At 50.2% G+C, this 23,059-nt stretch overlaps 2 protein-coding genes across 7 annotated transcripts in view; one reads left to right on the forward strand and one right to left on the reverse strand.

Annotated features, from left to right (window-relative positions):
- MAST2 (microtubule associated serine/threonine kinase 2) overlaps nt 1-11,070 on the forward strand; it is a gene marked incomplete at its 5' end in the record, with an annotated part of 199,710 nt that extends 188,640 nt beyond the window's left edge. For 3 of the 6 annotated variants that reach the window (XM_082614571.1, XM_082614569.1, XM_082614570.1), the window contains 15 exons: nt 154-362; nt 1,375-1,513; nt 3,374-3,506; nt 4,262-4,427; nt 5,000-5,101; nt 5,361-5,483; nt 5,657-5,766; nt 6,123-6,277; nt 6,462-6,745; nt 6,851-7,048; nt 7,691-7,917; nt 8,129-8,251; nt 8,705-8,841; nt 8,978-9,171; nt 9,486-11,070. In XM_082614571.1, the coding sequence (XP_082470697.1) occupies nt 154-362; nt 1,375-1,513; nt 3,374-3,506; nt 4,262-4,427; nt 5,000-5,101; nt 5,361-5,483; nt 5,657-5,766; nt 6,123-6,277; nt 6,462-6,745; nt 6,851-7,048; nt 7,691-7,917; nt 8,129-8,251; nt 8,705-8,841; nt 8,978-9,171; nt 9,486-11,014 (3,829 nt within the window). In that variant the 3' untranslated portion in view covers nt 11,015-11,070. Of the gene's footprint in view, nt 1-153; nt 363-1,374; nt 1,514-3,373; nt 3,507-4,261; nt 4,428-4,999; nt 5,102-5,360; nt 5,484-5,656; nt 5,767-6,080; nt 6,278-6,461; nt 6,746-6,850; nt 7,049-7,690; nt 7,918-8,128; nt 8,252-8,704; nt 8,842-8,977; nt 9,172-9,485 lie in introns of all 6 variants that reach the window. The other 3 variants (XM_082614566.1, XM_082614568.1, XM_082614567.1) reach the window with 2 other exon arrangements.
- Nucleotides 11,071-15,847: 4,777 nt separating this feature from the next.
- The window catches only part of LOC309800447 (phosphatidylinositol 3-kinase regulatory subunit gamma), an 85,172-nt gene continuing 77,960 nt past the window's right edge, over nt 15,848-23,059 (reverse strand). Inside the window, exon 10 of the mRNA XM_082614572.1 lies at nt 15,848-19,387. Coding sequence (XP_082470698.1) covers nt 19,189-19,387 — 199 coding nt within the window. The 3' untranslated portion in view covers nt 15,848-19,188. The remainder of the gene's footprint in view (nt 19,388-23,059) is intronic.

The raw sequence follows: 23,059 nt of genomic DNA on the forward strand, positions 1-23,059 counted from the left end.
TCAGATCCTTCTCATTGATAAGCACCCCCTGCTCCTTTGTTCTGTGCACCGATAAGGTGTGAGAGGAAGCAGTTTGACCACCCAAGCTCGCAGTGGAGGAGGGCACAGCTCAGGGGCTGAGGGCCGTGGGGTACGGATGGGCTTTGTTTCCAGGGCCGTATTCCTGGTGCGGCACAAGTCCACCCGGCAGCGCTTTGCCGTGAAGAAGATCAACAAGCAGAACCTGATCCTGCGGAACCAGATCCAGCAGGCCTTTGTGGAGCGTGACATACTGACGTTTGCTGAGAACCCCTTTGTGGTCAGCATGTTCTGCTCCTTTGAGACCAAGCGCCACCTGTGCATGGTGATGGAGTATGTTGAAGGTACGGGGGGAAAGGTGGCCTGGCTTGGGGGCCACGGCATAATCTGAGACAGCCCTGAGCAGGGACCAACAGCTTGTGTAGGCGTGAAGTTTCAGGGCCCAGCTTCCCAACCTCTCTTTGGCCTTGGTTTCTGCCTTAGGATCTCAGAGACCATTTGGCCATGGTGGGCACAAGGTGCCGTTCCCCTCCCAGGGAGAGGCTTCTGGAGCAGTAGCTGCCATGAGGCTGCCCATGTCAGGACAGGATGTATCAGCCCCACAGCTACAAAGCCTGCACAGCCTGGCAGACCTGCTGGCACCTGGCAGGAACAAAGTGGGTAGCAGAGCCACCAAAGCCCAGGGTCCGATGCTGGGAGGATTGCATCTGGGCCCTCAGAGGAGAGGAAAGCCACTGCCCTTGCGGATGGGTTTTGAAGGGGATGCCCCTTAGGACCCCACAAAATGCTCGGGGGATGGTGTAGGAGAGCATCATGGGGCACAGCTCTGGAGGGGGCAGCCGCTTTCCCAGTGGCCTTCCCTCTCCCTTCGTCAGGGCTGCGTACAGCTTCCAAAGATATTTTGCCTAAGTCTTGAAGTTGAAGCTGAACAAAACTCCGCTTTTCATTCTTTGGGTAGGTGCTGGGAGTTTACAGTGTTACTTTACTCAAAAACTAAAGGAGAGCCAACAGGAAGGAAATAAATGAACAAATGCTGAAGTCTCAGCCAGATGTGTTTACAATAAACAGGATTCCCATCCTAAAACAACTTAGTCCTGTCCCAGCGAGTCAGCTTACAGGCATAGAGGCCTGGGTTCCTTCCCTCTTTGTCCTGAACAGTGGCCTTGACAGCCACTGGCCGACTCGTCTTACCTCCTGCTCCCCTCCACACACTCCCACCCATGCCAGCAGCAGAGGGGCTAGAATCACAGTCTCTGGCACCAGGGTATTCTGTGACACTGTCTACTCTGGGGCCTCTGAGACCATCTAGAGCAGGGCACTGGACCCATCCTTCATGGTGACCTGGGCTTGTTGCAGGAGGAGACTGTGCCACTCTGCTGAAGAACATCGGGGCCCTGCCTGTGGATATGGTGCGCCTGTACTTTGCGGAAACTGTGCTAGCCCTGGAGTACTTACACAACTATGGCATCGTGCACCGTGACCTCAAGCCTGACAAGTATGCCCACTATCCGAGTCCCTTGTTTAGGATGTCCCTCTTGGGTCTCTAGATAAATGAACGCAGACACAGCATGTTTGAATCTATCCCAAATGGCTGCTAGGACACACTGCTCATGTGGGTGTCCATCTAGCCCCTGACTACCCCAAATGCAAAGAACATTGCCAGCAAGGTCTGGCAGGGGCACCGTAAGGCTTTGGTGACATCAAAGAATCACTGAGGAGCTCCACTTAAGAAACCAAGCAGGAACAAAAGAATCCACGCATCTAGTAGATGGCTAAGCAAGTGTCCTGACATTTACTGACATCTACTCTGTGCCAAGCACTGTATTCTAGTCCCTGGCCTGTAGAGCTTAAATCTAGTGTGGGTGGCAGAAATATCTTTGTATAGGCTGCTTCTTAGAAGGTATTAGTCAGGTGGGCGAAGGTGGGAGGAGCTTTCTCAAGCTGGGGAGCAGGATTTGCAGAGGCACGCACGGGTGTGGGGACGGGTCCCATTCAGGAACTACAAATAGTACAGTATGGCTGAAACTGAGATTGTTAGTTGGTCAGAGTAGTAAGAGAGGAAGCTAGAGAGAGGGGCAGGGATTGGATCATCAAGGGGCCTTCTGTTAAGTCTGGGTTTAATTTTAAAGGGTCCTAGAGAGTCTCTGAAGGGCCTGTTAACCACAGGGTGGCAGAGTGTCACACTCAGACTCTGATTTAGGTTTAGGAAGATCACTGCCCATGGAAAGAGGTGATGAGACCATGGCAGTAGTCTAGGCCCAAAACAACAGTGCCTGCACTGGAACAGAGTCAGGATGGAGAAGAGAGGGATAGTGTTGGGAAGTGGAAAGGAAATGATAAGGCTGGGGTGAGAGAGCAGGAGTCTGGGATATCTTCCAGGTTTCCACCTTGGTGCTGGTGGTGGTAAGCCTCTGTAGTGTAAGCAGCTTCGACGTTAGACAGACCTAAGTTCATAGAGCTCGTTAACTCTCTGAACTCCAGTCTGTTAATTAAACCTCTCTGAGCCTCATGTTCCTCCTCTTGGGGATAATAATACCTACCTTTGTTGTGTTAGTTTCTCTGTAAGACCTTTCATGAGCCAGAATATTTTGATAAATAATTGCTAAAGCACTTATCACAGAGCTCAGTAGGTAACAGAAACTACTGCTTTTCACTGAGAAGAGGACCAGTTAGGAGGCATGACCTTGTTTTGGACAGGTTGAGTTCGTGTGCCTGTAGGACATCTGGGCAGCTTTTAGGCATGGAGCTCATGAAAGAAGTCAGGGCCAAAAAAAAAAAGTCAGGGCCAGAGATACAGATTTGGGAATAAAGGGGTAGTAGGGTGAAGCCTTTGGCACAAAATGGCTCAGGCAGAGTATGTGAAGGGGAAGAGACAGTTCTCTGTGAGATCTTACGTCTAGTCCCTCCCAGCCAGCCCTCCTAAAACTGGCCGTGGATGTGGAACGAGATCATGGTGCCCCTTTGCCCTCTCCCTGACTCGGGGTATTGTGAGCCACTTAGGTCAGGAGAGGAGACTGGGAATGGCTGGACCCTTAGGACGAGGCTGATCGCTCGTGGAAGAAAGTCTGTTTCTCAGCTGGCTGATACTTGCCCTCAGTATAGAATACGGTTGAGGGCAGTAAACAAAAGTGAATTGGGGGAATGGGCAAAAGGCAGGTTATAGTTGCTTGTGCAGAGTACAGTACTCATACAACCAGAGTTGTTTATTCTTTCACAGCTGCCTGTCTCCCTGATGAAGCTACCCTGCTTATGTCCCACAGTAGACGCCTGAGTGGGAAAATTGGGCATATACTAAAATCAGCAATTTTGGAAGACCAGGAAATAACTTCAAACTTCTGTTTCTCTGGTTTCCCAGCCTGCTGATTACATCCATGGGGCACATCAAGCTCACTGACTTTGGCCTTTCTAAAATTGGCCTCATGAGTCTGACCACAAACTTGTACGAGGGCCACATTGAAAAGGATACTCGGGAGTTCCTGGACAAGCAGGTAATAAGAAGGATGGTTGAGACCTTGGGGGTTGAATCCAGGCCTCAGAGTAAGGACTGGAGGCCACATGCTTACCTTGCAGCTAGATGTTGAGACTGAGAGCTCCTGTCTTTTCCACCTTTTGGTTCCAGGGAGACACTGAGATAGGTAGCACATTTGGAAAATAAGGTGGCCCATGAGAATCACATGGATATAAAATCCAAGATCATCTTCCTCCTCAGGGTTTGAAGAAGATAGGTCACATAACCATTGACACTCTCAGAGACTGGTAAGAGGTCAGTCCTGAGACTTCTAGCCTCAGTAAAGAGCAAAGCTCTCCTGGCGCCTGTGTCCTTGGAACACAGCTCCAAGTTTCCACTGGGCTGCGTCCTGAGAGTAGCCGTGGGGCGTTTCCTGATTTGACATTACAGGTTGTGACTGTTCACAAGTCCCTGTAGGAGTCATATGACTGTAGTGTCTGTTCTTTGGAGGCTGGAGGGCAGAGACCAATTGTGGGTACCACATGCCAAAAGGGAGTGGTGGTTCCAGGCTAGAACTAGATGTTTCAGTTAATTAGGAAATACATAAACTCACCTCACCAACAGCTCCACCCCTGGTACGCTGGGGCTCCTATTGCTCCTGCTCATTAACCAGAGTGAGCTGAGTCTTCATTCAGAGACTTTCTGCTCCAGCAGTGGGAGCACCCCAACCCCTCCAGCCGCCATGCCAATTCACTGTCTCTGGATGCTGAGCCAGCCCGGCTTCTTTGTGCCCAGGTATGCGGGACCCCGGAATACATTGCCCCTGAGGTGATCCTGCGTCAGGGCTATGGGAAACCAGTGGACTGGTGGGCCATGGGCATAATCCTGTATGAGTTCCTGGTGGGCTGCGTCCCTTTCTTCGGAGACACTCCAGAGGAGCTCTTTGGGCAAGTGATCAGTGGTAGGTACCATCCCCCTGGCCCACCAAGGGGACAGAATCTGGATCCACAAATATGATTTACGCATGCATCTGCGAGGCTTACAAGTTCTTGTTCTGTGTTCATGTGTGTGTGTTTAGTATGCTTGCCTCAGATATGTGCACATGCAAACTCTGTGTGTCACCTAGCGCTTGTTCTGATTGTGTGCCTGGTCCCACCTGAGTGCATGGGTGTACCTGTGTTGTGTCTGTGCATACCCCGTGAGTGTGAGTTTTGTGTGTGTGTGTGTGTACACGTGTCTGGAGTGTAAAGGCAGGGTGAGCTGGAGATCAGATCACTGCTTTGCAGTGGCCACCCTGGACCAAAGAGCAAGCCATGGTCTAGGATGTGGGAGTCTCCCCTAGAAGGACATGAACCTGTACAACTTAAAGGAAGTGGGTCCCAGGCAAGGCTTTCAGGGCTCTGGGCTGGGCCCTTTATGCCTCCCCACACATATCCTATCACAGGACCCTCTTCTCCATCTCCCCAGTCTGCCCACGACTTCTGAGACTTCTCTAACCCACTCCTTTCCTTGTCACACCCAATGACTCTTCAGATGAGATTGTGTGGCCCGAGGGGGATGATGCGCTGCCACCGGACGCCCAGGATCTCACCTCAAAACTGCTCCACCAGAACCCTCTGGAGAGACTGGGTACAGGTGGGACAGGCCCCACTAACCTTTCTCAGCACTTGGAGGAGTAGGGCTGATTCCATATAACTGGGAGGTTCAGGCTTCAGGTGTGGGCGGTGCCCCTGGATCCTGAACCTCTGCCCTGCTCCCTGTGGGCGGAAGAGGAAGGTGCTGGAGCTGAGGCCTCCAGGCCCAGCCTTTCGAGGCCTAGGTTCTCACTGGATGTGCTGACCTGGACTCCACACAGCTCACCCCAGCCCCTTGCCCACGCCATCCCTGTTCACAGGCAGTGCCTATGAGGTGAAGCAACACCCGTTCTTTATTGGTCTGGACTGGACAGGACTTCTTCGTCAGAAGGCTGAATTTATTCCCCAGCTGGAGTCAGAGGATGATACCAGCTACTTTGACAGTAAGGCCACTGGTGGGACGGGGAGGAGCAGGGATCCTACCTGTGTGCCCAGAAACACCTATGCACCGTGAACTTGGTATCAGGAGCAACTTCTCCAGGCCCTGCTGAGGTCTGATAGGGTTAAAGGAGGCCACCACCATGGCCTCTGAAAGGCACTGTTCTGTGTGTCCCAGCCCGCTCAGAGCGATACCACCACATAGACTCAGAGGACGAGGAGGAAGTGAGTGAGGATGGCTACCTTGAGATTCGCCAGTTCTCTTCCTGTTCTCCAAGGTTCAGCAAGGTGCGACTGTGGTGGGCCCAGGCTGGAGAACTGGGAGAAGAGGACCTATTGAGGGACATCCCTGGGGCACACCTGGGGAGGAGGGGATGGGCTATCTCTGGGAAAAGAGTGGGCAAGGTCTGGGCCTGCATGTGACAGATGCCTCTAGATCTACTCAGGGCCCTGACATATGAGATGCCAGGGTGCGGCCAGGTCAGACCAGTGGAATAGCTGTTTCCTCGAATATTCATCTGGTATATATGGGGGAGGGAAGAGGAGAACTGGCTCGAATTCCTGGGCTTCAGGCACTGAGGATCCTTTTCGCTCCTTGGGAGGTGTGGTCGTTGGGCGCCCCGGCAGGTCTCCTGTGCCCACAGGTGTACAGCAGCATGGAGAGGCTCTCGCTGCTCGAGGAGCACCGGATGCCGCCCCCCACCAAGCGCAGCCTGAGCGAGGAGAAGGAGGACCGCTCGGACAGCCTGGCGGGGCTGAGGGGCCGAGAGCGGAGCTGGGTGGTCGGCTCCCCTGAGATGTGAGCACCCAGAGCTCGCCCATGCACTGGTGGTCACGGATGGTGGGGAGGCATGTGGTGCAGTGAGGGGCCTTCGAGAGGATGGCTCCTGGAGAGAGGTTCTGTGACATGAGCCCCAGAGGAAGCCTGGGCTGGAGGAGGGAGGCTGCCGGGGCCACCTCACCCTAGGCCTTGTGTCTCACAGATTACGGAAGCGGCTGTCGGTGTCTGAGTCATCCCACACGGAGAGCGACTCCAGCCCTCCCCTCACAGTGCGCCGCCACTGCTCGGGCCTCCTGGACGTGCCTCGCTTCCCTGAGGGCACTGAGGAGGCTGGCGGCCCCCCTAGGAGGCAGCAGCAGGAGGGTGCTTGGCTTCTGACACCCCCGTCTGGAGAGGGGGTATCTGGGCCTGCCCCTGCACGGCCAGTGGAACGGCGGCTGAAGCTGGATGAGGAGCCTCTTGGCCAGAGCAGCGCTTCCAGTCCAGGTGTGGCCCAGCGGGTGGCCAGAGGGCCTAGGCTGGGGATGCTGCAGGGGGCCAGGAGGGGAGGCTCCGCTACACTGCAGGTCTCACCGGTCACTTGGTCCACAGCCATGGAGACTCGAGGAGGCCGCGGGACCCCACAGCTGGCTGAGGGAGCCACAGCCAAGGCCATCAGCGACCTGGCGGTGCGCAGGGCCCGCCACCGGCTGCTCTCTGGGGACTCTATAGAAAAGCGCACCGCTCGCCCCATCAACAAAGTGATCAAGTCTGCCTCAGCCACAGCCCTGTCCCTCCTCATTCCTGCAGGTGAGGCCCCCGGGGAACGAAGATAAAACTCATAGGAAGGGCCTTGGAACCTCTGTGGGCCCATGGCTGGCGTGTGCACATAGCAGGTGTGTCTGTGTTCTGTGTGTTGAGGAGCAGGGATCCGCGAGGCTGTGTGTCACTGCGGCCCCTTTGTTAAGAGAGCAGAGGTCTCTAAAGGGGTGCATTGGTCTGGGGTTGTGTGTGCGTGTTCCAGAAGGCAGATAGCACCGTGTAATGAGCGCAGGCTCTGAGGCAGAGAGCTCATACTCAGATCCTGGTTCCATCACTGAAGGGCTCTTGATCTTGAAGAAGGTGCTTAATCCCTCTGCGCCTCAAGTTCCTCATCAAAAAATGTGGATATTAATGATGGTAACTCATAGGGTAATTGTGACGTTCAAGTATGTATGAAGAGCTTATATGGTCCCTAATGCATATACGTAAGCACTCAGTAAATGCGAGCCCGTCACCTCCTGGGGTCTGCGAGGGTCTGGGCACACGAAGGCGCTTTGCTGCTCAGAGGTTGCGGGGAAGACATACCTGGCTGGGGGCAGGCTCTGTGACTAGAGCTGTGTGGGATCAACGGCCCAGACAGGGGCCGGGCTCGAGCATGGATGCACTAAGTCCCGGCTTCTCCTTCTCCAGAGCACCACACCTGCTCTCCACTGGCCAGCCCCATGTCCCCTCATTCCCAGTCATCCAACCCATCATCCAGGGACTCTTCTCCAAGCAGGGACTTCCTGCCAGCCCTCAGCAGCTCAAGGCCCCCTATCGTCATCCACCGAGCCGGCAAGAAGTATGGCTTCACCCTGCGGGCCATCCGTGTCTATATGGGCGACTCAGACGTCTACACTGTGCACCACATGGTGTGGGTATGTCTGGCCATCCAGACCTGTTGTCTCCCAGCTTCATCACTCTTCTCCCTTCCCCTTACTAGGGCCTGTCTGTCCCTGCTTCTGTCTCTGCCCACATTACCCTCAGGGGTCGAAGAGTGGGGGGTAGGGGTCACAGCTCGATGAGCAGAGCTAGGCCCCACCCTTCATGCTCAGGCTCCAGGCTGAGACTGTTCTCTCCCCGGGACAGCACGTGGAGGACGGAGGTCCAGCCAGTGAGGCGGGGCTCCGTCAGGGAGACCTCATCACACACGTCAACGGGGAGCCTGTGCACGGGCTGGTGCATACAGAGGTGGTGGAGCTGATCCTGAAGGTCAGTGCTGGGTGTGCCGCCTGCTGCAGTCCCTGAATGACTCCAGCCTTATGAGTCTGTGACTGGCCATGGGGGAGTGGGAGAGTTGGGACGCACACATACCTGACACTGAGGACAGATGCACATACACACGGAACTTGGGTGTGGCCATAGCAAAGGGTTTTCACTGGAAGGAGACACCCTCATTGACCAAGGCAGGGACCCTGCTGAGCTGTGGGTAGGACTGGAGGACAGGGCATGTGAGCCTCTTCTCTATCTTCCCAACCCCAAACCACTTGGGCTCCAGTGGAGCCATTTCCTAATCTGTGAAGAAGGAAGGTGGTCCCTGGCTCAGACATGGTGATGCAGGGGCGGAAGCTCAAGCTGTGGGACAGCCGTACCCAGCAGGAGGGGCAGAGGCAGGGGCAGGAACACAGCCACGGCCTTAGCCTAGGCTCATGCTCTGATCCCCAGAGTGGAAACAAGGTGTCTATTTCAACAACTCCCCTGGAGAACACATCCATTAAAGTGGGGCCAGCTCGGAAGGACAGCTACAAGGCCAAGATGGCCCGAAGGAGCAAGCGGAGCCGGGGCAAGGATGGGCAAGAAAGGTGAGCCAGACTTAGCCCAGGGGATCTGCTCTCAGCCACCTAGGTGCTAGTGTGTGCTGGGGACCCTGGCCCTCGGCCCAGTGTGTGCTGTGCCCTGGGCACCAACTCAGACAGCCTCTGATCCCTGTCTCTGCAGCAGAAGAAGGAGCTCCCTGTTCCGGAAGATCACGAAGCAGGCATCCCTACTCCACACCAGCCGCAGCCTTTCTTCCCTTAACCGCTCTTTGTCATCAGGGGAGAGTGGGCCAGGCTCTCCCACACACAGCCACAGCCTTTCTCCCCGATCTCCCACCCAGGGCTACAGGGTGACCCCTGAAGCTGTGCATTCAGGTATGAAGGGCTGGTTGCAGAGACAGCCCCTGGGAGGTAGCAGAGTCCTGGGCCCTCTGTGCTTCCCACTCATCCCACTCTGAGGCTCTCATCCAACCCACCCCCTTAAGGTTCGGCAGTCTTGGGGAGGAGGTGACAGAGGTGGAGGGCGACTTCATTTCTGTAGCCTGGGCTCTGGTTCACTGGTGGAGTAACCTTGATGATCCTGGGACATTCCAGGCCTAAGCCCTGTTTTGCCCCTCAGTCACTTCCAAGAGCTAACTGCTCTGCCTTTGTGTGTGTGTGTCTCTGTCTGTCTGTCTGTCTGTGTAAAGTGGGGGGAAATTCATCACAGAGCAGTTCCCCCAGCTCCAGCGTGCCCAGTTCTCCAGCCGGCTCTGGGCACACACGGCCCAGCTCCCTCCACGGTCTGGCGCCCAAGCTCCAACGCCAGTACCGCTCTCCACGGCGCAAGTCAGCAGGCAGCATCCCACTGTCACCACTGGCCCACACCCCTTCTCCACCACCAGCAGCTTCACCCCAGCGTTCCCCATCACCCTTGTCTGGCCACGGAGCCCAGGCCTTCCCTACCAAGCTTCACGTGTCGCCTCCCCTAGGCCGGCAACTCTCACGGCCCAGGAGTGCAGAGTCGCCCCGCTCACCACTACTTAAGAGGGTGCAATCAGCTGAGAAACTGGCGGCTGCACTTGCTGCTTCCGAGAAGAAGCTAGCCACTTCTCGAAAACATAGCCTTGACCTGCCCTACCCTGAGCTAAAGAAGGAATTGCCACCCAGGGAAGTCAGCCCTCTGGAGGTGGTTGGGACCAGGAGTGTGCTGTCTGGGAAGGGGGCGCTGCCAGGGAAAGGGGTGCTGCAGGCTGCTCCCTCACGGGCCCTGGGAACCCTCCGCCAGGACCGGGCTGAACGGCGAGAGTCGCTGCAGAAGCAGGAAGCCATCCGGGAGGTTGACTCTTCAGAAGATGACACTGATGAGGGGCCTGAGAACAGCCAAGGTGTACAGGAGCCAAGCTTGGTACTTAACCCAGAAGTGGGCCAGGATCCACTCCTCAGAGGAGCAGGAGCAGGAGAGGGTGAGGAAGAGGACGCCTTCTTGCCCAGGGATCCCAGGAGCCAGGGCCCAGTGGTCCCAGGCCTCTTGACAGGGGTCACACTGGGATCTCCCAGAATGGAAGGCCCTAGTGTCCCCCAGAAGAGGCTTGGGATCCTACAAGCCTTTGAAGAGGCTGCCAGCTCCTCGTCATCAGCCCCCAACCTGGGTAGGGCTGGACCCACAGACCCCATCCACCCTGAAGGCTGCTGGAAGGCCCAGCACCTCCACACCCAGGCACTAACAGCACTTTGTCCAAGCTCCTCAGGACTCATCCCCGCCAGTTGCTCCACTGCCTCCACCTCTGGAGAGCTGGGCCTGTGGTCCTGGAAATTCACTGTTGAAGGCCCTGACAGGGCATCCCCAACCAGAAAGGCAACAATGGAAGATGGGCTGGCCAGCTCCCAGGATTTGGAAACTACAACTTCAGTCCACCCTGCAAACCTGTCTCCCAGACAGGAGGGGAAGGCATGGCCACCCAGTGCCCCTGGGGTGGCCCATCTACCTTGTGTGGTTCCCAGCCAGAGCTGGCTATGGGAGCCTGAGTGTACACAAAGAGAGGAAGAGGAGCCAGCCCTGGGTATCACCAAAGTGCCTGATGCCTCAGGTGACAGGAGGCAGGACATTCCATGCAAAAGCTGCCCCCTCACCCAGGAGCCTGGGCCCAGCTTGCTCCAGAAGGGCCGAGACCCAGGGGGCCCTCAGAAGCATCAGGACTTGGCATTGGCACCCGATGAGCTTTTAAAGCAAACATAGAGGTTGTTTGCCATTTCTTGCACTCAGTCCTGTGTAATACACGCTCTTGGAAACTACCTTTATGTCTTTGGCTTTCTTCTTTCCTTCAGTCAATACAAATGTAACTTAAGGTCCTGTGTTGCTATTGAGAATGTAGTGATGAATGAGACACTGTTGTGGGAGGGTGCCTAAGCCAGCTAGGCTTTCCAGAGACTAGGGCATCTGAGCTCAGACCTGGAGGACAGATGATAGGTAGTAGTTTGCTAGGTTAGAAGAGTGGGGATTAGTGTGAGAAAGAATGTCCAGACAAAGAGTACGGCACTTGCCATACACCTGGCACATTCAAAGAGCTGAAAGTAATTCAAACTGGAAATGGGTCTAGTGAATTAGGCGAGGGCCATATCTAAGAGTCTTCTAGGAGTTTAGACTTTCTGTAGGTGTTGGGGAACCAGAGAAGGCCATGTAGCAAGTAATATCCCTGCTTTATGGAGAAGGGAACTCAGGTTTTCAGACATTAACGTGAGCAAGATCATACAGCTCTGGGCAGGGCTAGGATTAGAATCTAGGTCCCTCTTGACTCTAGAACCCACATTTATCTCCTAATTTGGAGTGCTCTTAGCCAGTAAATGAGAAAAGGAGGTAGAGGGAGGTGAAGAGTTGAACTTGGGATATATTTAATTTGAGGTACTTGTGGGACATCCAGAAGTTTGGGTGCATAGGTCTGGAACTCAGTAGGGAAATCTAGACTGAAGTTAGAAATCTGAGAGCCATCAATGTATCAGTAGTAATGCACTAGCGTTTAAGGCAAAGAAAGAAGACATCAAGGAAGAGTCATAAAATCCAAAAGTAAAGAGATTTTAAATGGAAGGAGAGCTTACTTGGTAAAATGCTGAGAGGCCAGATGAAATAGAGAAACTGCCTTCCGTATTTAGTCATAAACCCTTAATGTTTGTAGCCAGTCAGCCCTTCTTGGGCTGTTGTCAGGTAGGCCTTAGCACTGGATGTGGACATTGCTGACGTGGGCAGCCCCCAGTGGGTAGGACTGCAGTTGGTGAGTGGGTGGGTGGTGTGGAATGGAGGGGGAGGACAGCTGTGGGACCATTGTTGGAGGAGTTGGGAGATGGCATCCCAGGGACAGGGGGTAGGGCTGTGGTAGAGGACCTCCATGGTGATGCAGGACTCGCCAAACTGCTGTCTTGCGCTGACTGTTCTGTAATTCAGTGCCTAGGTCAGAAGGAGAGGCATCAGGAGGCCTAGAGACAGGAAAATGCCTCTGGGTACTGGCTGGGCGCGACATGCACCCTGCAGCTCCTCGTCACCCTGCGTGGGGAAGGCTGTAGCCACCAGAGGGCGCACCCTGCCTGTAGTGGCAGATGTCTGGCCCCTCTTGAACCTCCCTTCCTCCTTCCTTCAGTCATTCACTGACAGCAGATCCTTGGAGAGCCTGTCCAGGACACTGGGAACACAGGTAACTAGTTGCCTGGGGCAGCCCCCCATGTAGGTCAGGATCTGGTTAGAAGCACCATACCATAGGTGAAGGGGGAGGTGCGGGCACATCTTGCAGCAGTTCCTGGGAGGGAGGAACTGCCCCCCTGGGAGGTTGGAAATGGGGGGAAAGAAGGGGTTTGTGAAGAGTAGGCACAGAGATGCTAAGCATCCTGTAATGCTTAGGGCAGCTGCCCCAAGTGCCAGTGGTGCTCCCCTTGAGAGACACTGCCAGATGAGCCTGACAGGAGTGAGGAGCTTCTGGAAGGTAATTCTGGGAGTGGTATAATCAGATATAGGTTTTAGGAAGATCACTGGCTGCAGTGTAGAGAGGCTCAAGTGGAGTAAGCCAACCAGAGAGAAAATGATGTAGTGATCCCTTGTGATGGTCTAAACTAGGATGGCAACAATGAGGAGGTGTCCCCAGAAGGAGGGGAAGCGTAGAGAGCTGGATGCATAGATCTGGCAGCCATCAGCCAATAGGTGGTAATTAAAGCCATAGGAGAAGATAGGGATTGTACAGAGGACATGTGCAGAAGGAAAAAGGAAAAGCTCCAAGCCATTATTGGGGTTAGCTGAGTGGAGGGAGCCAAATGAAGAGTAACTGAAGTAGGGGATGAGACCCTGAACTTGGGAGAAGCCAGATGATTTTAAGAATTTTGTGATTTACCATAAGAGCAATTGAAAGTTATTTAATGGTTTTACGCAAGTTCAGATTTGGGTGTTTTTTTGTTTTTTAATTTTTTGGCTGTGTTGGGTCTTTGTTGCTGCACGGGCTTTCTCTAGTTGCGGCAAGCAGGCTACTCTTCATTGTGGTGCACAGGCTTCTTATTGCTGTGGCGTCTCTTGTAGCGGAGCATGGGCTCTAGGCACGTGGCTTCAGTAGTTGTAGCACACGGGCTCAGTATTTGTGGCTCGCGGGCTGTAGAGCACAGGCTCAGTAGTTGTGGCACACGGGCTTAGTTGCTCCATGGCATGTGGAATCTTCCCGGACCAGGGATCAAACCCGTGTCCCCTGCATTGGCAGGCAGATTCTTAACCACTGTGCCACGGGGAAGTCCCTTTTTGGTGTTTTGTTTGTTTTGTTTTGAGTTTAGTTTTTTTTGTTGTTGTTTTTTGTTTTTACTTCCCCAACCAAGGATTGAACCTGGGCCCTGGCAGCGCAAGTCTGAGTCCTAACCACTGGACCACCAGGGAATTCCCCAGATTTCTATTTTGAAAAGATGACTGTGGTTGCTATAATGAAAATGAACTTGAGGGGGCAAGAATGATAAAAGGGAGACCTTCCAGTATTGTTAGAGATAGTGAAACAGTGAAGTTGGAGAGAAAAGCTGGATATCTTTGCTATTTAGAAAGTAAGATGGATATGGGTTGGTGGTGGGTTTTATGTAGACACAAAGCAAAAGTATCAAAGATGATGACTACATTCCTGACCTATATAACCAGATGAATTATGTATTTCCATTCACTGAAATATGAAATAATGAAAGAACCAGGGCTACGTGGTGACCCTGCATTCAGTATGTTGCATGTGAGGTACCTCGCAACATAGGTCTGGGCAGGAGAAACAACGATGGGTATAATTGGCCTAGAGATGGTAGGTGAATTCATGGATGTGGATAAAACTGCCAGGGAAAAAGGCATAAGTGAGGTGGCCAGAGGAGCCCAGGAGACTTAGAGTCCAGGAGAATTAAAAGGAACAGTCAAGAGATGCAAGAGGAAAACGAGATGATCATGGAGTCAGTGGTGGAGTTTTTCACAGAGTAGTCACAATGCTGGTTACTTAAGACATCAAGGAGAGCAATTTCAGGTAGTGGTGGAACCCGTACTGAAAAGCTTGAGGAGGTGAAGAAATAAAGACCAACTTAGATGTTTTTTGTGGGGTTTTTTTTTTGTTTGTTTTTTTTTTTTTTGCTGTACGCGGGCCTCTCACTGTTGTGGCCTCTCCCGTTGCGGAGCACAGGCTCCGGAAGCGCAGGCTCAGCGGCCATGGCTCACGGGCCCAGCCACTCCGCGGCTTGTGGGATCCTCCCGGACCGGGCACGAACCCTTGTCCCCTGCATCGGCAGGCAGACTCTCAACCACTGCGCCACCAGGGAAGCCCCTTAGATGTTTTTTTAAAAAGGTTAGGCTCTGAAGAGATAAAGGATTGAGTAGGGACTGAGCAAGTGGAGTGGGAGCCAGCTAACCATGTTTAAATGGATCATCCAGTTGAGAGGAAACAACAGAGAACTCACAGGAGATTCCTGAGAAGATGGGAGAAAATAGGATCCAAAATACACGTGGAGAGACTAGCTTATAGTTGGAGGAGGGCTACCTTTTGTAATTTGACAGGTGAGAGGGAGAGGAGTTAACGTGGATGCAGACCAGTTATAGGTTTGGTGGTAGGAAGGTAAGGGAATTCATAGCCAAGCATATGTTTACTCATTAAGTAGACAAAAATTTTGCAGTCCTGTGGGACACCCAAGGCCCCATTTGAGATACCCCGCCAGCAGCTGGAGTTCAGAAGAGAGAACTTGGCTGGAGATAGGAGTTTGAGCATCCCATGCTGAGAGTGGGAAAAACTCGGAATTAGGGGAAATCATCCGTGGTTCCTAGCAGTGGCCTTGAGGGTGCTGTGTAGCTAAGTGCAGTGGGGAGGAAGGATGTAGGCAAGGTCATTTAGAACAACAGATTATTGCCCTTCAGTCTGATTTGTAATTCAGTACACACGTGAGTGGGGCCTGAGTGACAAGGATGAGAACTGCAGTGCCCTTTGCCCACAGTGCCAGTCACATGTTTGCTGATTATGTTCCCAACATGTAGGAGCTGCAACAAAGAGGGTGATGGCCGGGGGCAACAAGAGGACAGGCAGACTGTAAGACAGCCCACCCCCCTGCCCCCACAAAAGAGCATGCAAACACACTGCTGGGCAGAGACAGGTATTAAGAATCAATTAAGTGGCCTTTCTAATAAGAATGGGGTGAGGACAAAAGGGCTCTCACGTTTAACTTTATCAGGGTTAGTTTCTGAGTCTCCCTGTGTGCTGTGTTGGTGGACAGGATTCTGGCATCATGCCTGACAGGCTTGACTTCCTCTTCAGGGGAAGAAGAGAGCCTCTGGTAACCCCAATTCAGCCCCAGGACTGATCTTGATCTTTTGGTGCCATGGCAGAGAAGGTCTGGGAGCTTCGGGGCTTTTCAATACCCCAGTCCTCTTCCTTTTGTCCCCCGCCCAGCCTACCCCTCCATAGCATGAGAACAAAAAGGTGCTTTATTGCAATGTCTTTATTGTATTACTGGAGCAAGTTGGCCAGACTGTCCCCACTTGGGGAAGGTAAAAAACAAAAAGACCAAAAAGTATCTCCCCTCACCTTCCCCCCACCCTCCCCCACAACTGCACAGCAATGTCTGAACACACCTGGTGACAAGAACAATTTGCAAAAGTGGTCTAGGAACTACATTATGAATTGTCCCAACACAAGACATACAGTTGGCTTCCTTGTAAATTTTTACGTAACTACATGAATTTTTTTGACTACACCAAAGACAACAGAAGAATAGGTTTTTCACGAGTAACAACAGGGCACCAAAGTCACATGCTGGAATTTGTAAGGAAACAAGGTTGTCTGTCACAAGTGGCTGGAGCTAGAGCAAGGCTGAGCAGTTGACAGCAGAGGGCCCAGCCAGGCCCCCATCTGGACCCTCTGCTTTGAGGCCATTGAAGCCTCATACAGATCTACTAAGGAGTCTTAACTGGCAAGAGACCACTTTGAAAAACCAGTAATTGCTCAGATGCAATTCTTGGCCCAAGAGGACCCATGCGGCTGGTTCCTTGCTCCAAGAGGAGACCGGTGGAAGACACCACATTGGCTCTCAGAGCTTCTGCAAAGCACTTGAGGGTCCAAAATAAGCGGGGGTTCCATCGAGGCTTGGAGACAGGGTAGGGGCGGTAATCAGAAGTCCTCAACCTTGACCAAATCAGTGGTAAGGACACCACTAGCCTATACAGGCCTGAGGCATGGCCAAGGCTTAGTTAGCATCTATGGCCAGATGGAGACGGAGCATTGTTCTGTGATAAAAGCTCGACCTGGAAAAGATAGGCCTCTGATCGGTGTCCAGCCAGCCCCAAGCTGCTTCCATGTCGGTGGCCAGCTTCTCTAGCCAGGAGAACAATAAGCCCCTCTGGTCTTGGTCTGTCTCTCTACCCTCTGCCTCACTGAGGCTGCAGTTAAGATGCCAAGAGAGAATCCCAGGGCCCAGATCATGGGATAACACACAGAGCTATAGGTTCTGATGCAGGAGGCCAAGACCTGCTGCCAAGACCATGGAGTAAAAGAGTTGCATACTGCCCCTCCAAGTGGTTAGCAGACTGGTCCCTATGCCATTTCCACTGGTCAAGATCAAGCAAATCACATGGCAACTACTCAGAAAAGATACTTTCCAACTTCTCAAATGATCCCTAGGTCTTAGTTCCCACAAAGCAACAAGTTCAGTAATGAAAAGCAGGAAAGAAAAAAGTGAAGGAATGTATGACTTAAAAATGAGTAGCCCTTCTCCACAAGCCAGCCCAAGTGTAAATGGTAGATGGCGCCTCCGCTCTCCCTGCACACCCTTAATGCTGCCTGATAAGGAGCAACACATGGTTCATCCTCACTCTCCTTTTCGTTTAAGAGATATCCAGGACACACTAAATTTTAGTACCAGAAAGAAGGGATTCCTTGCACCCAATCTTGAGCATCTAGCTGCTTAAGCGGGTTCAACAATCTGGCAATATGGGGAAGGGATTTCAGCTGGCTACCAACTAGTTAAGGGCTTAGGTCAGAACAGTGACACTGGAGGGGGTTTCATTTGTCTGCCTCACCCAATCCTGAAACTGCAACGTAACCAAGGAAAAGCCAAAGATATGCCCCTTTTCTTTCTATCTTCACTGTCAGTAACTCTGGAGGTTCTCCCCCCAATTTTTAATCTATGTCTATTTCTATGTCATGGTCCATTCTAGATCCTGTCACCAAGATAAGTGCTCAGGGAAAGCAAAATTTGTTTCTTTCATTCCCAAAACTAGAGTTTCCCTAGGTGTAAACCTTACTTATTCACCAAGACTCAGATATTGACTTCTGTAGCTCAGCCAGGATGCCTGACTGCACAGCTTTGGGCTCAAACAGCTGACTCATTCGAGCCTATTATGGCTCTAGGATTGGCTCAGAGGCAGCTATTTGACTCTATTTGTCAAACGAGTGTTGACTGAGGAGGGTGGAGCATAATGGAGGTAGGAGTAGAGGCTGCCTCCAGCTCCATTTGCCCAGCTCCACTCAGCTGGAAGGCTTAAATCACATGAAGCAGAAGGTTCCTGGCCTAAAATCAGGGCCACTGGAGCATGAGGACAGTCTGTGCACATCATCTTAACGGCCGGATCACAAAAAAGGCAAAGAAAAAAGCTTCCAGATGGCTTCGGCTAAGTCTAAACTCCAAGCCATCCCTTCCTCTCCTTGCAAAAGTTTCAGAAACCACTGTATGGAAGCACATGGGTAATGTGGTATGACCCTCACCCTGGAAACCAGAGCCCTTGGGCCTGTAATTTATACTGAAGTCCCTGACCGCAGTCTGGCTCCCTTCCAGCTACAGCCTTAGCCACCTATGGCTCCCCTGGGCCCTACCCAGCAAACGACAGGAGATGATGGGAAATTAAACCACGTTGACTATTGCTGCTGGGCATTTAAACTTGGGGAAGCACATATAAGAATGTTGTTCTACATCATTTTTTGGTATATCAAGCCATCTAAAAGCACTGGATTGCACCTTTTCTTTACTCATACACACAAGTTACAAAGGTTTCAAACAACAGATCATTCTTTAGGCTAAGGAAACACCACACAAGTACCAACTTCATTTTATGATTCAAAGCTCACCAGCCCACAAAAAGAACTCTATTCCTCATCTCAGAGAAACAAGGGCAGGGCAAAAGGAGTTAGTTACACTGACCAATTTTAGTGTTTGCTAAAGCTAACAAATTCTCTAGTTTTACTTTCAAGTTTTGGTACAGAAGTGTGCATTCAGATACTTGTGCCGCCTTCTTCCATCAGACCTTAGTCTGGCAACAATCGTTTTGCTGGGATCAATTTGGTTTCTAAACATAATGCTTCTTTAAAGGGAGGAGCTACTGAGATGCTGACGCCTAAACGTTCTTGGTTAAGTACCTTCGGTTGAAAGTTTTTTACCCATGGATTAAGATTCTTTAAATGAAATCCCAAGCCTCCCCATTTTCCTTTGGTTGTCTTTTTCACCAAATGCCATTCTACCACCGAACCAAAACCACCGCCTTGTTAGGAGGAAGAGAGAAGGGCCATGCCCCACCACACTCTCAGAGCAACATGGCCTCTCAGAAGAGGACATGGACTCCTCAGAGGCTTCCAGATATAACCCTCACCCCCATCAGGCCTAATGTGTTCTGTTGAGGGTGCCTGGCTAAATAAAACAAAACCCCCAATGAAACAGACTTTCCAAAAAACAGCATCTGCTCCCAGCTTCCTACGTCAGTGCAGTGGTGAGTCCCAGAGAACCCCAGGCCCTGTATGCCCCCATTCTGGCCGGCTGCTGCTCGGCCTCTCCACTTCACATTCACAGAATCACTTCTTGTGCAAAACAAGCAGTCTACGTAGAAAGAATGCCCTCATAGTCTAATAAAAACTGTAGAAAAATCGCTAGGGAGCCACCGCTCTTCCCACTCCCTCTTTATCTGCAGAGCGAGGGCATCTGTGCATGGACAGGGTAGGCAAGCCTGACGTTGAGGGAGTCATTGTGCTGGACGAGGGATGTCTGCTGGTAATGGAGCACCAGCTCCTTCAGTGAGCTGTACAGGTTGTAGGGCTCTGCAAAGCCATAGCCCCGAGCAGTGCTGTAGATCACGCAGTGCTTCACTTCCCCGTCAGCACTGCAACGATACAACACACAAACACCACAGGGAATTAAGGCAGATAGCAACAGATGAAGGGACCCTAAATGAACAGAAGTCTGAGAGCAGTTCTGCAAAGGAGAAGCAGAAGCTTTTTGTCAATCAAAGCTTGTATGATATCACACCCTTGTGTCCCCTCACCCCTACAGACTTGTCACAGAAATACCCTTCATTTCCCAAGACCTGGTAGCTAAAATGGATGGCTGCATTTAATCACTCAGCTCTGGACCTCCATTAGGCGAGAATGCACTGCAAGGGGCAAAACAAACCAAAAAAAAAAAAATTAAGTGTGCAAATCAGTGGTTTTTAGAATATTCATAAGGTTGTGCAACAATCAACACTATCTCACTCCAGAATATTTTCATCACCCTAAAAAGAAACCATGTATCCATTAGTAGTCACTCTGTATTCCTCCCTCCCCCTAGACCCAGGCAACCACTAACCTACTGTCACTATGGATTTGCCTATTCTGGACATTTCATATAAATGGAATCATACAGTATCACTCAATCTTTTGGTCTGGCTACTTTCACTTAATACACCATTTTCAAAGTTCTTCTGTATTGATACTTCATTTCTCCTCATGGCTGAGTAATGTTCTATTGTATGGATATGCCACAATTTGGTTGTCCATTCATCAATTGATGGGACACCTGGATTGTTAACACTTTTTGGCTATAGTGAATAGTCACGTACAAGTTTTTGTATGGACACGGGTTTTCAGTTCTCTTGGATATATACCTATGAGGGGAACTGTTGAGTCATAAGTTAAACTTCTTGGGAATTCCCCAGAGGTCCAGTGGTTAGGACTCTGTGCTTTCACCACCGTGGCCCTGGGTTCAATCGCTGGTCGGGGAAAAAAGATCCCACAAGTTGTGTGGCATGGCACCCCCCAACCCCGCCAAAAAGAAAGTTAAACTTGAGAAACTGCCAAACTGTTTTCTGAAGTGGTTGCACCATTTTAAATTCCTGCCAGCAGTGTATGAGGGTTCTAATTTCTCCACATCCCTGTCAACACTTGTTATTGTCCATCTCTTTGATTACCATCATCCTTGTAGTATCTCATGGTGGTTTTGATTTATAGTTTCCTAATGACTAATGACATTGAGCATCTTTTCATATGCTTATTGACCATTTATATATCTTCTCTAAAGAAATGTCTACTTGAATCCTTTGCCCATTTTTAATTGGGGCACTTGTCTTTTTATTGTTATGGGGCACTTGTCTTTTTATTGTTAAGAGTTCTTTATATATTAGACACTAGTTGCTTAGATATATGATTTGCAAATATTTCCTCCCATTCTGTGGGTTGTCTTCTTTACTTTCTTGATAGTGCCCTTTGATGCACAAAGTCTTTAATTACGGTGAAGTCCAATTTATCTTTTTTTGTCGTCTGTGTTTTTGATGTGTAAGAGACCACTGCCTAATCCAAAGTCACAAAGATTTATACCTAATCTTTTCTCCTAAGTGTTTTATCTTTTAGCTCTTACATTTAGTTCTATGATACATTTTGGGTTTTTAAAAAAATATTTATTTTTGGCTGCATCAGGTCTTAGTTGCAGCATGCGGGATCTTTTCGTTGCAGTGCGTGGGCTTCTAATTGCAGCGCGCAGACTCTAGCTGTGGTGCACGGACTTAGTTGCCCCGTGGCATGTGGGATCTTAGTTCCCTGACCAGGGATCGAACCCAAGTCCCCTGCATTGGAAGGTGGATTCTTAATCACTGGACCACCAGGGAAGTCCCTAAGATACACTTTGAGTTAAGTTTTGTATATGGTGTGAGGTGGGGGTCCAACCTCATTCTTCTGCATGTGGCTCACCAGTTGTCCCAGTACCATGTGTTGAAATGACTATTTTTTCCCCTTTGAATGGTCTTGAGGCCCTTGTTGAAAACCAACTGACCATAACTGTAAGGGTTTATTTCCTGGCTCTCATTTCTATTCATTGATCTACATGTTTAATCTTATGTTAGTACCTCACAATTTTGATTACTACAGCTTTGTTGTAAGTTTTCAAATTGGGAGGTGTACTTCAACTCTTTTCTATTCTTTCAAGGTTATTTTAGCTGTTCTGGATCCCTTGCATTTTCATATGAATTTTAAGATCATCTTGACATTTCTGTAAAAAGCCAGCTGGTACTGTTTATAGGGATTACACTGAACACATAGATCAATTTGGGAAGTACTGCCATCCATGAACACGGATGTTTTTCCACTTATTTAGGTTTTCTTTAAGTTCTTTCAATGATGTTTCATAGTTTTCACTGTATAGCTTTTGCACTTTTTTTTGAGCTTAGGCATTTTAGCATTTTTTATGCCATTATAAATAGAATGTCTTCATTTCATTTTCAGCTTGTTCACTGCTAGTATATAGAAATACAACTGATTTTTGGTATCCTAATCTTTTAACCTGCAACCTTGCTGAACTCATTTACTAGCTCTAATAGTTTACTTCTTCTTTTCCAATCTGTATACCTTTTATTTCTTTTTCTTGCCTAAATGCCCTAGCTAGAACCTTCTGTACAATGATTAGAAGTGGTGAGAGCAGACATCCTTGTCTTCTTCCTGATCTTAAGCATTCAGTCTTTTACCACTAAGTATGATATTAGCTCTGGGTTTTTCATACCCTTTATCAGGCTGAGGGAGTGCCCTGATGTTCCTAGTTTATTCAGTGTTTTCTAACATGTAAGAGTGTCAAACACTTTTTCTGAGTCTACTGAAATAATCAGTAGATTACTGTCAGTTGATTTTTGTCCTTAATTCTATTAATATGGTTTATTACATTGATTTTTTAATGTTGAACCTCTTGGCATTCCTAAGATGAATTCTGTTTAGTCGTGGTTTATAATCCTTTTTATATGCTGCTGGGGTTGCTTTGCTAGTGTTTTGTTAAAGATTTTTAGGTCTATATTCATAAGGAATATGCCTTCATAAAATGAACTAGGAAGTGTTCTCTCCTAGTTTTTGGAAGAGTTTGTGAAGGACTTGTGTTAATTCCTTTTACAATATTTGGTAGAATTCACCAGTGAAGCCAATTTCTTTACTTGTTATAGTTCTATTCAGAATTTCTACTTCCTCTTAAGTCAGTTTTGGTAGTTTGTATGCTTCCAGGAATTTGCCCATTTCATCTAGGTTGTTTAATTTGTTAGCATATAATTATTCATAGTATTCCATCATTATTGTTTTTTATTTCTGTAAGGACTACAAGTAGTGTCCCCTCTTTCATCCTGATTTTAGTAATTTGTGTCTTCTCTCTCTCCCGTGTATGTGTGTGTGTGCGAGACTTTAACTATTTGTTCATCCCAATTTCTGGTTTCATTGATTTCCTCAATTGTTTCCTTTTTTTAAAATTTTTATTTATTTTATTTATTTATTTTTGGCTGCATTGGGTCTTCGTTGCTGCGCATGGGCTTTCTCTAGTTATGGCGAGCAGGGGCTACTCTTCATTGCAGTGTGCAGGCTTCTCACTGCAGTGGCTTCTCTTGTTGCAGAGGTCGGGTTCTAGGCACACGGGCTTCAGTAGTTGTGACACGTGGGCTCAGTAGTTATGGTTTGCCGACTCTAGAGCACAGGCTCAGTCGTTGTGGCACACAGGCTTAGTTGCTCTGCGGCATGTGGGATCTCCCTGGACCAGGGCTTGAACCCATGTCCCC

This window comes from Mesoplodon mirus, assembly GCF_964341445.2.
Source record: "Mesoplodon mirus genome assembly, chromosome: 3".
Classification (NCBI taxonomy): Eukaryota; Metazoa; Chordata; class Mammalia; order Artiodactyla; family Ziphiidae; genus Mesoplodon; species Mesoplodon mirus.